At 42.5% G+C, this 14,878-nt stretch overlaps 3 protein-coding genes and 1 long non-coding RNA gene across 4 annotated transcripts; 2 read left to right on the top strand and 2 right to left on the bottom strand.

Annotated features, from left to right (window-relative positions):
• The first annotated feature begins 40 nt into the window (after positions 1–40).
• Positions 41–1,949, top strand: ndufa2 (NADH:ubiquinone oxidoreductase subunit A2). The gene is made up of 3 exons (XM_088279471.1): positions 41–210; positions 1,022–1,128; positions 1,749–1,949. The coding sequence occupies exons 1-3, from the start codon at positions 74–76 to the stop codon at positions 1,838–1,840; spliced, it is 336 nt and encodes a 111-aa protein (XP_088135597.1). The 5' UTR covers positions 41–73; the 3' UTR covers positions 1,841–1,949.
• Positions 1,950–2,799: 850 nt separating this feature from the next.
• On the bottom strand, positions 2,800–4,216 carry LOC148320635 (ribonuclease kappa-B). Its single transcript, XM_088279472.1, has 3 exons — positions 3,915–4,216; positions 3,255–3,337; positions 2,800–3,151 (listed from the first exon to the last, which is right to left on the bottom strand). The coding sequence occupies exons 1-3, from the start codon at positions 3,990–3,992 to the stop codon at positions 3,007–3,009; spliced, it is 306 nt and encodes a 101-aa protein (XP_088135598.1). The 5' UTR covers positions 3,993–4,216; the 3' UTR covers positions 2,800–3,006.
• LOC148320634 (uncharacterized) lies at positions 2,877–10,472 on the top strand. The gene is made up of 3 exons (XR_015839587.1): positions 2,877–4,208; positions 6,427–6,538; positions 8,448–10,472. It is a non-coding gene; the product is annotated as an uncharacterized LOC148320634 (long non-coding RNA).
• On the bottom strand, positions 8,533–11,543 carry cdx1b (caudal type homeobox 1 b). The gene is made up of 3 exons (XM_088279465.1): positions 10,982–11,543; positions 8,839–8,987; positions 8,533–8,724 (listed from the first exon to the last, which is right to left on the bottom strand). The coding sequence occupies exons 1-3, from the start codon at positions 11,541–11,543 to the stop codon at positions 8,533–8,535; spliced, it is 903 nt and encodes a 300-aa protein (XP_088135591.1).
• Positions 11,544–14,878: the final 3,335 nt, after the last annotated feature.

Genomic DNA, 14,878 nt, shown 5'->3' with positions numbered 1-14,878 from the left:
TTAACCCAATAAGTTCTGGTTGCCTGCTCAAACTAAAGCAGGGCCAATTTTCATTGATCGTGCCTGCCAGGTCATGATCTGGGCTCAATTTTTCCACAAAAACAAGATGGCGGCTACCATAGTCCGAGGTCTGGGCTCCGCTTTGGTCAGAAATCTCCGTGAGATCCGAATCCACGTCTGCCAAACGTCCCCCGCCAGCAAGGGTACCAGGTGAGCCCCCAGATGTGCCGCTGGTGACGTTAGAACGGAGACATCATGGCCAAGGTTCCGCTGTCCTCACCGACCTGCTAGCGTTTAGCAGCTAGCATTTAGCAGCGAGCATTTAGCAGCTAACCTCTGGCGTTCAAGGCTCGATTCAAAGTCGACGTAACCCTCGCAAATTGAGCCCTTGAAGAGAAACAGACTAAACGTCATTATTTTTCCCTAAAAATGCGATGTTGTTTTTGCTTTAAATGTATTTTGAAAATGGTATTCTTTCGTACTGATGCTACAAAGTTTGTCTCCTTGAATGCATTTGAGATTTGCCAGTGTGTTTTGGCTCATGTGAAATTGGAGCAATCTGGATCCTAAAACTGGACTGAATGTGCTAAAATTAAATCAATGATTACACCAAAAAATGTTTAAGTTGTCATTAGTTAATTAGTTGTTTCATTCATTTATTAAATATGAAATTAAATAAATCAGGTAAATAAATGCTCAGTTAAATAATTAAATAAAAGTGTCAGGCATTAACACACAACGCGGGACCTTGAAATAATTAAATACAGAATTAATTATATATTTCTTTACATATAATTATTGGCGATTTAATTTAAATAATGCCGCATTTATTTCATTATTTAATGGTGATTTAATTCCATATTCCATGAATGAATGAAACTCTTTATTAATTATTGACAATTCTAATCCAAGATTAAAGATTAAATTTTGGCACTTTCAGTCTTCCGTAACGTCCACCTCTACTTGTTAGTCTTTGAAAAGCCATGGGAGAAAATGTCTCATAGTTTTTTTGTTTTTTAAGAGACTTTGTGGAGCAGCACTACGTGGACCTGAAACGAGGCAACGCGGACTTCCCAATCCTGGTCCGAGAATGTTCCGGAGTGGAGGCCCGGTTGTGGGCGCGTTACGGTGAGTGGTCGCAAGGCATCTCGGGATAGAAAATATCTTCGAATCAGAGCTGGGCAGTCCGTCCCGTGGGCGGAGGGTCAAGGCTGGAAGGGTACCGAGATCGAGGCTGGTGGGTGAGGGACTGAACGGCAAAAAAATGTCAAGTGCCCAGCTCTGACTTATTTGCCAATGTGACAAACGCTGCTCTCATCGGAGTGATCGGTTGGGCCCTACAAATATCCACATCTATCTCAACTACCTCGTCAGACTTTTCAGAATGAGGGCGCAGTTGCCCGCTGACTTGTCAATGGAAACATCGGAACGCGTCCAAAGTGTGGCATCGTCTGAACAAAACCTAAATGGCTTCCATTAAGGCAACCCGTCTTGAAGTGAAGCTTTTGCGTATTCCCTTTCATAGAACGTTGGTGCAAAGGTGGCATCGCACCGTGACAGGAAGTTTACTTACTTTGCACCTGAAACTGGACATCTTTTAGCCTTCACAAGTGCGTCAAATCCTGAGTAACGCCAATTTCAGCGCGACTTGTCCGAGTCGCAAAGTCAACTCGTCGCTTCAACCCCGAATGTTGGGCACGAAATAGTGCTTTGACATTGTGCGTATTGTGGTGTGTGTTTACTGACAGATTTGGGGAAGGAGCGCAGCGTCTCCCTGGACAACATGTCCGTTGATCAGGTGGCCCAAAGTCTGCACACGCTGGTTCAGACCAAGCCATGACACACCTGCGAAAATCTCCAAACATGTCTTGTCATATATTGATGTGAATAAGAAAAAAGTGAAGCTTTTTGTTTGTCAATGTCAAGAAATAATAAAAGATAAAGTCGGACTGAGTAGATGAAAGCAGCTGCACTGACTGCGGTCGCACCAGCTGGTCCTGGGGAACCGTCACCAGTGACTCTCGTGTCCTGAGGGGGGCAGCAGAGCGTCCGAGCGTGGCTTGCACTTTGCGCTCATGATTTGATTTCTCGAACTCATTTTTACAAAAAGACACCTTTACTGCCAAAGACCTGTTTCCAAATTTGCTGCTCTGATGGTTGTTACTTGTTCAACTACCATCATCGACAGATTTCATAGTTTGATATCAGAGTAGCAGCATTCCTCTTACAATGTTTGCTGTAAGTACTCCCCAGAAAAATAAATACTTGGACTTGTGCTGACCTACTGACGGTCCTAAATACATGTTTTGTCTTTAACTCTTTTCTGTCCAGGTAAGGCACTGATCATTTGTAATGCCAACCGAACTTGAGTCAATATTTAGACTCAACACATGCAAAGTGACACGTTTTTGATGCCTTGCCACTTCTCACTGGATTGTAGGTATGTTTAGGAAACGGTGAAGACCACAAAAAATGTGTCCCGTTTGCTTTTGGAAACACCGTAGGTAAGCACCAAAATAAACTTCGCCAAACATTACAAAAATACTGATTACCTTTAAAATGTTTAGCCAGAAAATGAATACAAAGTATGTTCTTGTATCTTCTAAATGACACGTTTCTACACCGTGCAGTTGTCAGTGTACAGCTTTATAGCGTAGAAATTGACGCTCCCCTCAGATGAAGCCGACACGAGACAGTCTACACTGCTGGCAACAAAGGTGAGGACACCCCGATGTGAAAATGTCCCGATTGGGCTGAGTGACTGTGTTTTGCATGGCCACTACTATTTTACCGAACAAATTCAGCGCCAAACCGTCTTTTATTTTCACACAAAACTACATCCACGCAACTTTTATTTCCGACTTCCACACTTCCTGTCACACGTTTTCACTTGGGGAAAATGAACGCCAACAAGGTCACAACACGGAACGTTTCAAGGTGAAATAAATCACAGGGCTCTGTCCGTCTCGCAGCCGATGGGCGGCCGCGGGGGCGGGGCCAGCCATCTTAGGTCACCATATACTCCTGCCGCTTGTTGAGTCGAACCTGGCACAGCGACACGGCGCCCACCGCCACGTAGACGGCGGCCGCGATGAAGCAGTTGATGCCCACTTGGCTGTACAGACCGTAGATGTTCTGAGGAGGGTGTTGACTGCGGGAAGACACACGCAATGACGTCGCAACACATTCCAGACTTGTCACGAAAGATATTGACGTGCGCAAGAGCGCCATGCTGAAAGAAGATGACGACTGACTCGTTGCGGATGTCCTCCTCAGTAAACGGGACGTCCTCGATGAGCACGGCCGACTTGGCGCTGAAGAAGATTCCCAGCATCGCCTGCAGACACAAATAAGCAAAGGCGTGCTTGACCACCTCACAATTGGCAACAGAGCGGTGCAGGAAAGTGACGACACGTTCTTGTTTGCGTTTGGATTCTGAACTGAATGCCCAATGTTCCCAGCCTCGTCTTCGCTTTAGAAATGTTGCAATGTGCATCAAAATGTCCCCTTCACCGCTCGTCATTGTGAACAAAAAGTGTCGTTTTCTTCCACCTCCGAATTGCAAAGCAAAACCGCAACGCACGGCTGGGATGTCATCATGATCAGCACCGATCACAACATTTGATTGACGTCGAAACCTTTCTCGGTTTGTGCTTTGAGTCTGCCGCTTCTTGTCCCGAGAAGCCACGCGGGGACTCGTTCAAACCAAAATCACGTGATCGCTTCGCCATTGGGATTCTTTTCATGTCACCTGGATGCCAATGCGATTGGGCTCCGTCTACACTCTGGAGGCCAACGAACGTCGCCACGGTGCGTAATCGTGAAGCGCCTGCGACCGTCACATTTATCGCCAGAAATACGAAATAAGAAAGTTGCAGGCAGCAAATGAAAACATCCTGTTAGTGTTTTCTTACCAACATGATGACGCCCCAGATGCTGATGACGATCCCGCACGCGGCCATTTTGGGGCCGCAGAAGAGCAACGACGGCATCCTTCGCGCTCGGCTCAGCGGTCACACGACACGACGACGAGTGTTCCTCTTTTCCTTTTGTGGCCCTGGACAAGAACTAAGGCCGCCAAAGAAGGAAGGAATGACAGCCGGGCTTGGAGTCAGCTGATCTTCACGAGTTCGGCTCAACCCGGCAAAGCTCGGCCAGCATCGGCTACTTCCTCTTCTTTGTTGGTGGCGCGTCACCGCCCCCTCCTGGTCAGCTATGTGAAACACCCAACGAATGTCCTCGTCGCCGACTTGCCTGCTTTCATTTCATTCCCTTGAATGTGAATTTTCACTCGATTTTGGCACCCCCTAAATCGCACGCGCCTCACGGGCACGACACAAATTGTTTGCAATTTCCATAAATGTGAATTTATTTGGAAGTAAGCTTCAAGTTCGAAACGATTTTCGAACATGCTAGTGTCAATTTCGTGTTCCCTATAGCAGTTCAATGATTTCCACAAATGCGACACAAAGGCACTATACAGTCGACCCCCCGTTATGTGCTTACAATGATATGAAATGCACTTGTTTGGAGTAAAACCTCTATTATTATTATTGTTATTATGTTATTTAATCTCTATTCATCGTGTTACTGTAATGTCGATAGGGGGCGACAACACTCTTGTACTCACATTCATTACATGCAGTACTTAAACATGGAAGGAAAAAAGGAGGACAGTTTTTACCTAATTAATCGCAAAAAATGAATTAGGATCAATCAAAATTTTCAACTCCCATTTTTTGTGATGCTTGTAACAGATATTTACTTGAATAATCTCTTGGAATTAATATAAAATCACCACATCTGAAGTATATTTAATTCAAAGACTGTTCTAATAGCTTCATTTGATTCTTGAATACGATCTAAACGGAGACATCTTTGCAAGCATTTTTCTTCGAACCATTTCTCAAAACTGCCGGCAAGCACCACACTCCAGCAGTGTTGGTTTGCAAGGCCCAGTGGTAACTTGAGCAGTCAGTTTTGTTCTGATGTGCTAAAGATATATCGCTAATATGGAACAATATTTGCAAATTATTTTTGAAGTAAATCAAACTGAGTTAACTGAGTTAAAAACTAATCTAATCTAAACTAATCTCCAGAGTTAACGCTTTAATTTTGACAGCCCCAATTTACATCCATATTCATACTTACTGGTTAAATACAGTACATATTAAATATATACTAATTAAACATATTATATGTTATACATATACATACACATATGTGAACTTGTTAGTCCAAGTACAGTTCTCACATGCCTGCCTACTAATGTACACGTTAAGCATATTGCTTACAAACATAATATTGTGCTTCTATATTTCCATACATGCTTGATACTTTTCATGCTTTCTGGTGCTTACAAACGTCTATTACTTCCTGGTCACCTTTGACCCCTCATGCGGGAACTCACTTTTTTCCCACAGCCGATGTGAGCTTCATCATCAGCCATAAAATTGTGACTGTACGTTGTGTGTGGGGTCCAATGATTAACTTTTACAAGCGTGTGGGTGTGGCCACAGAGCGGACGACATTTTGTTTGTGCTCACTTTCTTTTTCTCAGTAAATTCATGCTTCGTTTTCTCTCTCTTGTGTGAGTGTGTTTTTTTTGGTCGGCTCTGTAATGATGGTAGCAAAGATGCCAACACGTCCGCACGTGTTTTGCGTCATGATCATCATAATCAAAACGACTATGTGGTAAATGTGTCATAACATATCATAAACATGTCATAAATGTGGATTAATATGTCCTAAATGTATGTAAGCATCTCATAAATGTGTATTCATGTCATAAATGGGTGTATAAATATGTTCTAAATATGAATATGCGTGTCATAAAGAGACATAACTGTGTCCTAAATGCATATAAATACTTCCATAATTTACATGAAGGTATTAATGTGGTACATTTATAAATGACAAACACATCTTTGTAAATGTCAAATATCGCCGAAATGCTATTTTGATTGTTATCAATAGGAAAATCATTATCTGCACTTCATAAATGCACTGTACATAATGGTGTTCGTAATGTTTAAATGTGTCAGAATTGCGTACGCAACAATGGGAAAATGTATTAAGATACCATAAATGTATCATAAATAAATAATGAATAGTCATAAACTCTATCCGAATCTATATAAATATGTTATAAATTAAGTATTTAGATAGAATGCAAATGTGTGTGTACAAACATCTCCATAGAATGTATGACATGTATATAAATACATCGTCAATGAGTATTTCGATAAACGTGTCTGAAGATGTTCTATGTCATGACATGTGTTTCTAAAGATGTCCCAAATATGTCGAGATGGACGCAAGTCACTTCTGTACTGGATCTCATCAAGTGGTTGATGCAAGAAAAACGGCCACGTTGATGATTCTTGAGTGATCGCATTTTCCTTCTGGTTGTGTTTGTTGTCACAGGCTCAACAATGGCGGCGACCACTCGGGGCCAACGTCCAAGATGACTTGCCGTTTGTCACGGGGCCACATGACACTTTTGAGCCAATCAGGGGATGCCATCACCGGGACAAAGGTGTGTCATATACACGCACATCACACCTGACAAATACACCACATTACAAAAAACTAAAACTATATAAAACTAAACTCAAACTAATCATGTTCCCAAAAACTAAAACTCATAAAAACTTTTATTATATTATATATCTATTCGGAAAACCAATAAAAACTGAATTAGAAATAAAAAGGCAAAATGAAATAAACTAAAATGAAAACTATGTACATACTTTGGCGTGTACATGCGTACAAACGTGCGTGTGCGTGTGTGTGCGTGTTCATGCATGCATGAGAGACAGCGAAAGGTCAGGAAAGTAAATATTGGTGCATCTCAGCGGTAGAAACAAAAAAACAAAACAATTTATTGTCATCATCCTCAATAAAACTTTATGGCTGGCTCCGCCCACTTTGTTGCCACCCACGGCAAGCCCTGATCAAACCTTCACGCTGCCTCCAGTGTCCGGTTTCAAACATCCTGAGGTGGCTGGCACATCTCTGGCACACTCACACATAAACGTACGTACACACGTATGCATTAACATGCTCACATGTACGCTAACAAAAACACACACATTGAACACACACACGCACAGCCAGGCGTACTGGACATACATCTGTATACATATACACACTTACACATGTACACTCATATCAAATAAACATACACCCGTCAAAAAACACACACACATCAAACACATTCTTTTGCACATGAAACGTACACACACGCACACAAACACGTGAAGCAAATTTAAGCAGATTTAAAACATCTCTTTCACACACACACACCAGTGATCGCGAGGTTTAACGATATGACAAGAGGCAAAATAGAGTAAAGGACAAAGGTCTTACGCACGCACACACGCACACGCACACGCATGCACATACAACAGACAATGTTGAGGTGTGGTGTCCAAAGAGCAAACAAAATGAAGGATTCTGTTATCAGTGTGTGTGCGTGTGTGTGTGTGTGAAGGCGCGCGCGCGCGAGTGAGATCATGTGACGTGCTGCGAATGGAAAAAAAAAGAAGAAAAAAAAAGTCCAGATAACAATTTTTTTTTGTTAATTTTACTTTTGATAGAAACGAGCTGACAAAAAAATAAAAATCCAAATGACTGACAAGTTTGACATTGACGGTCCGTCATCATTTTGATTGACGGCGACCATTCGCAAAGCGGACAGGGATGGCGGCAATCAGGAAGGAGCAATGATTAAATGAAAATGCAAGCTAACTTGCTGTCTGGGGGCGGGGCCTTTTAAATAACACACAAGTGCTTCCAAAACTTCAAAATGCTAATGTTGCTCTCAGTGAATCTCTCATTTCAGTAGCATTAGCATGCTAATATAGTCAGTTGAACGTATAGTGCTATTATGGTGGCAACGTTTCACCGCATAAGCTAATGTTGCTAAACTCTTATTGGCTACATTAGCATGCAGCCTCAGTAAAGTTGAGTTGAGATGTCATCCACTTCTAGTTCCACTGTGGTGTTGCATCACCATGCTAACATAGCTAGCTGCTAGTTTAACCCGAGGATGTCATCAGCATGCTCATGTGGCTAAATTCTAACCCTATTTAATAATAGCATCACTGTGCTAATGTAGCTAATCTTGAGTCTTGAGTCTTGTGGTGGACTAATATTGGCATGCCAATGTTGCTAACCGCTTGAAAAATACCATCAACATGCCAATGCAGCTAACGTCGAGCTACAGTGTCGCAGTAATGCATCAACTCAATCAAGTGGTCATCAACGCTGAGTCCCCCAGTCGCATGACATCAATACGCTAATTTAGCTATCTGCTAGTCCAGCATCAGGCTGTCATTAGCATGGTAATGTAGCTAAAAGCTTGCCCCACCGCTAATTCGCATCAACATGCTAACATCGCTATCAATTATATTTCTCATTCGTGCTCATCGTTCGTTCAACAGCTCATCGTCGCCAGGGTAACATGGCTGAAGGGGACGCTATGGAGTCAACGAAGGAGATTCAAAAGAAGAAGCGCAGGAAGCGGGTTCAAAATTCTTCTTTGATGCTAACGGGCAGCGAGGATGGCGACACCAGGCCAGACGGAGACACCAGGCCACTGCTGCTGCTGGTCACCATGGCGACGCTGCTGGAAGATGACGAGGCGGGCTGCTGCTGCTGTTGCTTCTTCTTGCTGATCTTGCGTTCTTTGGCACGCCGGTTCTGGAACCAGATCTTCACCTGGAGGCCACCAACCAGTACAAACGGGTAATTTAACTCACCTGAGCCGCACATGACACCGAATGACTAATCAGGCCCAATTAGCGCCGGCAAGTTTGACACATTTAGTCTCACCTGTCGCTCTGATAGGCTGAGTGCGCTGGCGAGCTCCGCCTTCCTGCGGATGGTGATGTACTTGCTGTAGTGGAACTCCTTCTCCAGCTCCAGGCGCTGGTGGTCTGTGTAGACCACCCGGTACTTGTCCTTTGTCCGCGTCTTCCCATCTGTATGCGCATACCTCCGGTTAGCAATTGACACGCGAGGAATTCACGCCTGTCGAAATTCTTTCGCCATTTCAGATTTTGCCAGAGCCTGGCACTTGACCCTTTTTTGCCGGTCAGTCCCCTGCCCTCCATCCACGATCTCGGTGCGGTTCCGGTTCCGGCCTCGGCCCTCGGGCCTTATTCACCCCCCCCCCAAAAAAAAAAATAACGTCCATGCATGATGCCGCCGCGTGAGAGATGCTAACGGCAGAGTTTTATTTAAACATCATTAGCGGGCTAATTTACTATTTGAATCCGCTTACCTTATTCCTGTCTTCTTTGTCTCCTTCTTCTTCTTTCTTCTTCTCTACGCACGTGCCCGATGTAAGTACGCACAGTTGGTGTATCTCAAAATTGCTTTCAAGCTCCGGAACTCGCTTGCTACTCGCTCATAACGTATAGCAATCGTGGAGTTGCCTCAATTGCCTCGTCGCCTTTAGCATTGAAGTCAATCCTGTCAACCTCCTCTTAGCATTTAACATGAACACGTTTCGCAAGTCATGTGTTTAGCAATCATGCAATCGAGTGTGTAACCGTAAGCGTTTAGCACACCTGCCCTCACCTTGCTCTCAGCTTTTTAGCATTTAGCTACTTCCTTTTAGCGCTCCTTCAGCCTAGTAGAGTCGCCAGCGCGGAGTCCATCTGCTACGCGTTAGCGTGTCGTTAGCACGCCGTGATTGACAATTAACGCTAAACACACACAGCGACTCTCACCAGCTCAAAATCAACAGATGGCTTGTTAAAAAGTCACAAGAAAACAAACACAATCAACTACTCAGCTCACCTGCCTTCACATGCGCCCTTTTAGGCCACACGCACACACACGCACAATATTATATATATATATATATATATGTGTGGATATATATGATTCAATTTTAATATATTCAATATATTTTTTTTATTTTAACATATAATATTGAAAAGTGTATAGCGGCATTGATAGTTAATAAGAATGTTTATAATTCTGTAATACTGGTTTCAATACGAGACGTCTTGACTTTTTTTTTCTGTAGCACATCAGGTTTTTCATTTTTTGTTTTGAAGCTTGACCTGTAGAAAGTGTGCAATACAAATTGTACATTTCTAGCTATGGCATGACAAGAAAAAAATTCTACCTGTTGCCAAACCTCACCCTTAATTCATGAACTTTGCAAAAAAAAAAAAAAAAAAACAGTACTTTTATCATTGCAGTATTTTTACCATTGCAGCGTTTGTATTTCTTTCCCCTCTGTACCATGGACAGGCATTAGGAGTGTTTCCTTACACTTGGATATGTTGTGGGACGTAAGTGTGTATAGACATGGGGATTTGTGTATATACGTATATTCTGTGTCTAGTTGCATGCTTTTTATGACTGTCTGCTGCTCATGTTATACATGCACGGCTACATGTGTGATCGATATCTTTGCTGCTGTAACACTGCAAATTTCCCCATTGTGGGACTATTAAAGGACATCTTTATCTTTATGACTATATTACATACTATATTATTGTTATTGTACTATGATATTTTTATTATGATTAAAACTTGGAAAAATGAGGGCAGGCTCAGAATTAGCGCCAACAAATCTAGAAAAGCCGACTTATATCTCTTATTAAAAAAAGAAAAAAAAGCACGTTGACCTGCAGTGTGATTTTAGTTTTCCTTTACTTCAGTAAATGATGCTCATTAGAACAAGAGATACATATCGTTTTGGATGGTGTTTATAATAATAATAATAATAATAATAATGATGATGATGGTGTAGAGAAAATTCACAATTTAGAAATGTTATCCTTATTATGATGGGATGGTCATTGTATTGACTGTCGTTGCTCTTGTCAATATATCGTAATAATGCAATACTCGTGTTATTTATAACAATGGCACGAGTGACTTCTTTTTGCCGCTAATAATAGTATTATTACTAATAATAACGATGACGACGGTGCATTTTGGGCCTCTTTCTTACTTGGGTTGGCGAGCGGCGTGGACGCGCGTCGAATCCACTCATAGGCGCTCCTCCTCTGCGGTGACCCGGCCGAGCCTTGCCCGGGCGGCGCGGTGAGGGAGGTGGCCAAAAGCGGCGGCGGCGGCGCTTGCCCTGCGTAATCTGGAGGGTTGAAACCCAGATTGGACCCCCCGGCGGCAGCCACGCTGCTTCCCCCCGGGGGCCCGGCCATGGCCGCGTAGTGGTGCGCGGCCCAGTCGTCCCGCGCGGGCTGCGCGGGGTGGGGAGGCGGGTGAGGCAGAGGAGGCGGGGGCGGGTAAACCGGGCTCCAGCCACCCCCGCTTCCGCCCCCGACGACCGTGCTCGACTGGGCTTGGTGCGGGTCTGCTGCGAGGCCGTGGGGGTGGGGGTGGGGGTGATGATGATGGTGGTGGTGGTGGTGGTAGCCCGTGAAGTCCGAGTACTGGCCTGGGCCGGGCACCGGGAAGTTCTGCGGGCTGAGGCCGAGGCCCGGGTGTCTGTTGACGGGGTTCTGGTGGTACATGGGGGGGTCCTTGTCCAGCTGCAGGTAACTCACGTACATGTTGGATGGTGTGGGTGCGGAGTGGGGGTGATGGTGGTGGGGTGGGGCGGGTTAACCGCCTGACGTGCGCTTTGGTCCAGTGCGTGTGCGCGTCTCCACCTGCTGCCTCCCCCCCCCCGTACACCTCGGCGGCCCGTTATAAAGTGGGCCGCCGGTCACGTGGTCTACTTTATTGCTCTCACCTGCCCCCCCCCCCCCTCCCTCTCCTTTGGCGTCGGCACAAGCTCCTGAAAACTTGAAACTTCAACAATTGATAACGTTTCATCTTCACAATTCAATGTTACCTTATCGATAACGGTCATTTTTTTAACTGACATCTTATATTCAAAAATAACTTCATCGGTAAGCTTCTTGAGGCATGTTCCATATTTCATGTTCATATTTTCATGAAATGTGAAAATGAATCAATCTTTTTTTATTTTTCATTCATATTACAAATTGAAACTTCTTTTGAAACACAAATGCAATCAGTCAATCTTGCGACGACGTTGCCGCGAAAAGTTATTTAAAAAATCCTTCCTGACTTGAGAATTTAATGTCAATTGGCACCAAAACTGTTATTGGCTCTAAAATAAAAAGTTGTCAAAAGGAATTTCTGAGTCTATCATTTATATTTATATTTCCGTCACGCAGATTTCAATTTAAAAGACAATTCCATTTTTCATTCGACATTTCTTTTAGCCTATAATTCATGATGTCATTTTTCGAAATTATTCATGAACTCACTTACTCATTTTGACAATTATGGCAATTAGAAATGTTTTTTTTCGGAGGTAATTGAGAAACAAACAAAATGCGCGCTCACAAATGCGAGCAACATTTTCAAGGTCACTCTTGATGTATTGTTTTGAAAGTTTCGGTAAATGGAGGTAGAAAAAACGGATTGCCGTTGTCCGTTCTGAGCGTGTGAATTTTTTTCAGTGGCGGTGACCAGTTGTCTTCGACGATTTATGGATTTACGAGTTTACCTTTTTATTGTTTTACACTCACGACTTTGCTTTGTAGGAGGCCCAAAAGGACACTTAATTAGGTACACACACTCCGTCCCTGCGAGTGTGTGCATGCGTGTGTGAGTGTGTGTAAAACATCTGATTAACCTTATGTGTTGGTGAATGTGTTGTACTTCGAAGGAAAGTCATCATATATATATATATATATATATATATATATATAAACATACTTTTCTGTGAATTCTCATTGTATTTTTACTCCAAGTAAATTATAAATATTGTTCTTTGAGGTAAAACCTTATTTAAAGTTGAGTTCCAAAGTGAAAACAAATCAATCAATAACAATCACCAAGTATACATGTAATTTAAAAAAAAGCTTTAATTCGATATGTAATTAGAAAACAAAGCATTTCGTAATTATTATTTTGGGCTGGGTGTGTGGCTCCAGAATGTTGACGAGATCATTGTAATTCATCAATTAAGAACATTGTCAAGATAAATGCAAAGCTCATTTAAATATATATTTTTTATATAAATATAAAAAAAAATCAGTTTATGTGTGCAAAATAGTAATAATAAAAATGAAAATGAGCTTTTAGTGCTGCAATCATTTGAATAAGTCATTTTGAAAAGGTGTGTTATGGACTGGTGAAAGCCTGACTATATAAATAGAAAATGAAAATAACAAAGTAAACACATGTAAGCATGTCTGTGTGCGTTGTGCTGGGCGTCCATTTTGCGTCACCTGTCGTCAGCAAACATTAACCAAGCCAACATGGCCGCCGTCATAAAGTCTTTTACAACCGCTCTCCTTCTTCCTCACTTTTTTTTTTTTTTTTTGTCTTTTACAGCTTCCTTGACACACTTTGATGCTGCTCACTCAACTCGCTCTCTTTGACCCCTCAACTGCTGCTAGCCTAGCCTAGCCTAGCCGAGCCTAGTGGAAGTGCGATGAGGATTTAATCTTCAATTAATTTAATTGATATATTTAATTAAATTATATTATTATATCGTACTGGAGAGGGGAGCGCTCCAATCTCGTTGAACACTGAGTACAATGACAATAAAGGGCATTCTGATTCTGGAAGTATCGATTGGCAGCTTTTAGTTTTCAAAATAAAGGAATTGTCAAAAAATACAATTTGGTGGTCAAAATATAGTTAAATAGAATTGTATATTAAAATGTAGATGCAACCTCTCACGTTTAGGTTGCGAAATTACCACTCTTCCACCAAAATAAATAACTGACCCACCAAACTAACGTAATTAAGAAACAATAGAGATTAAAACTAACGTCTTTCTAATTCCATAATTTCTAGTTGCTGAGAAATATAAATCAGTAAACACGAAATTAGCATCTCTTTGATTTGTTTCACAAGAAGAAAAATAATATCCACCGACTTAAACCCGTTTGCATGCACTATCTGGACCGCGGGCCGTATGTACGACACCCTTGGTTTAGGCACTATTCGACGTGGTGCAATGAATCCCTCTTGTGGTCAAAGATAGGATGACGCTAAAGTGAAGGAGGGCAGCAAGATACCAATCACGGCAAATATATGAAGAGATGAAATCCATCACATCATGGACACGTCATTAAAATTTGATATTTACGTCACAACTCGATTCAAAAGAACTTTATGCACATGTGAGGCGGTCTCAGTCTGGTTCTGGCTCTAGTCTTCCTCGTTTGGGTTGTAGTCCGGTTCTGCTCTCATTCTTATCATGGTCTAGTCAGATTCTAGTCAAGTCCTGGTCCGATTTGTTCTGGTTTACATGGAAATACACAAGTAAAAGTTTGTTCTGGTACTGGTCGAATTCTAGTCAGGGTGCACTTATTAACCAGGTTTTAGGCAGGTTCATTTTAGGCTCGGGGTCTAGTCAGTTTGTGGTCTGGTACTAGTCTCGGGTACTCAGTATTCATTGCAGCCTGATCATCCTGGAAGGGGGGATTCGCCCATCTGTGGTCCCCTCTCAAGTTTTCTCATGTTTCCACATATGGGGTTTTGAGTTTTTCCTTGCCTTCCTTGGGGTTAAGATCAGGGGGTGTCGCCCTTTGAGACTTTCTGTGATTAAGGGCTATGCAAATAAATGTGATTTGACTTCAAAGTACAATCCCAAAACCTTTTTTTTTTTTTTTTACCGGCTGGACTGAAATAAATAAATAAATACTAATAATCCACTTACGGAACAGGCTTCTGCAAGCAAAACGGAACGTATGAATTGGTACCCATCTCTGCGATCAGGTTGAAGTCCGAGCAAAGTTTAAACAGGTTCTGCTTCTCGTCAGGTTACCGTCAAGTACAGCTCAAATCTGGTCCAATTTTGGTTTGGGTCATGCCTGGTTTTAGTTAAGTTCTAAAAATGTTCTGGCAGGGTTCTGGT

Source organism: Idiotropiscis lumnitzeri, chromosome 17, assembly GCF_059441095.1.
Source record: "Idiotropiscis lumnitzeri isolate Australia: NSW breed Sydney's pygmy pipehorse chromosome 17, RoL_Ilum_1.0, whole genome shotgun sequence".
In the NCBI taxonomy this organism is placed as follows: Eukaryota; Metazoa; Chordata; class Actinopteri; order Syngnathiformes; family Syngnathidae; genus Idiotropiscis; species Idiotropiscis lumnitzeri.
The sequence above is the reverse complement of the archived record's forward strand: the minus strand, read 5'-3'. Positions and strand labels throughout refer to the sequence as shown.

Coding starts and splice junctions, on each gene's coding strand:
- LOC148320635 (XM_088279472.1), bottom strand. CDS start 3,992: ATGCCGTCGTTGCTCTTCTGCGGCCCCAAAATGGCCGCGTGCGGGATC. Junction 3,338..3,914: donor TCTGGGGCGTCATCATGTTG/GTAAGAAAACAC, acceptor TTGTGTCTGCAG/GCGATGCTGGGAATCTTCTT. Junction 3,152..3,254: donor GAGGAGGACATCCGCAACGA/GTCAGTCGTCAT, acceptor GTCTTCCCGCAG/TCAACACCCTCCTCAGAACA.
- cdx1b (XM_088279465.1), bottom strand. CDS start 11,543: ATGTACGTGAGTTACCTGCAGCTGGACAAGGACCCCCCCATGTACCAC. Junction 8,988..10,981: donor CACGCCGCTCGCCAACCCAA/GTAAGAAAGAGG, acceptor ATGCGCATACAG/ATGGGAAGACGCGGACAAAG. Junction 8,725..8,838: donor TCAGCCTATCAGAGCGACAG/GTGAGACTAAAT, acceptor GGTGGCCTCCAG/GTGAAGATCTGGTTCCAGAA.
- ndufa2 (XM_088279471.1), top strand. CDS start 74: ATGATCTGGGCTCAATTTTTCCACAAAAACAAGATGGCGGCTACCATA. Junction 211..1,021: donor CCCGCCAGCAAGGGTACCAG/GTGAGCCCCCAG, acceptor TTGTTTTTTAAG/AGACTTTGTGGAGCAGCACT. Junction 1,129..1,748: donor CCGGTTGTGGGCGCGTTACG/GTGAGTGGTCGC, acceptor GTTTACTGACAG/ATTTGGGGAAGGAGCGCAGC.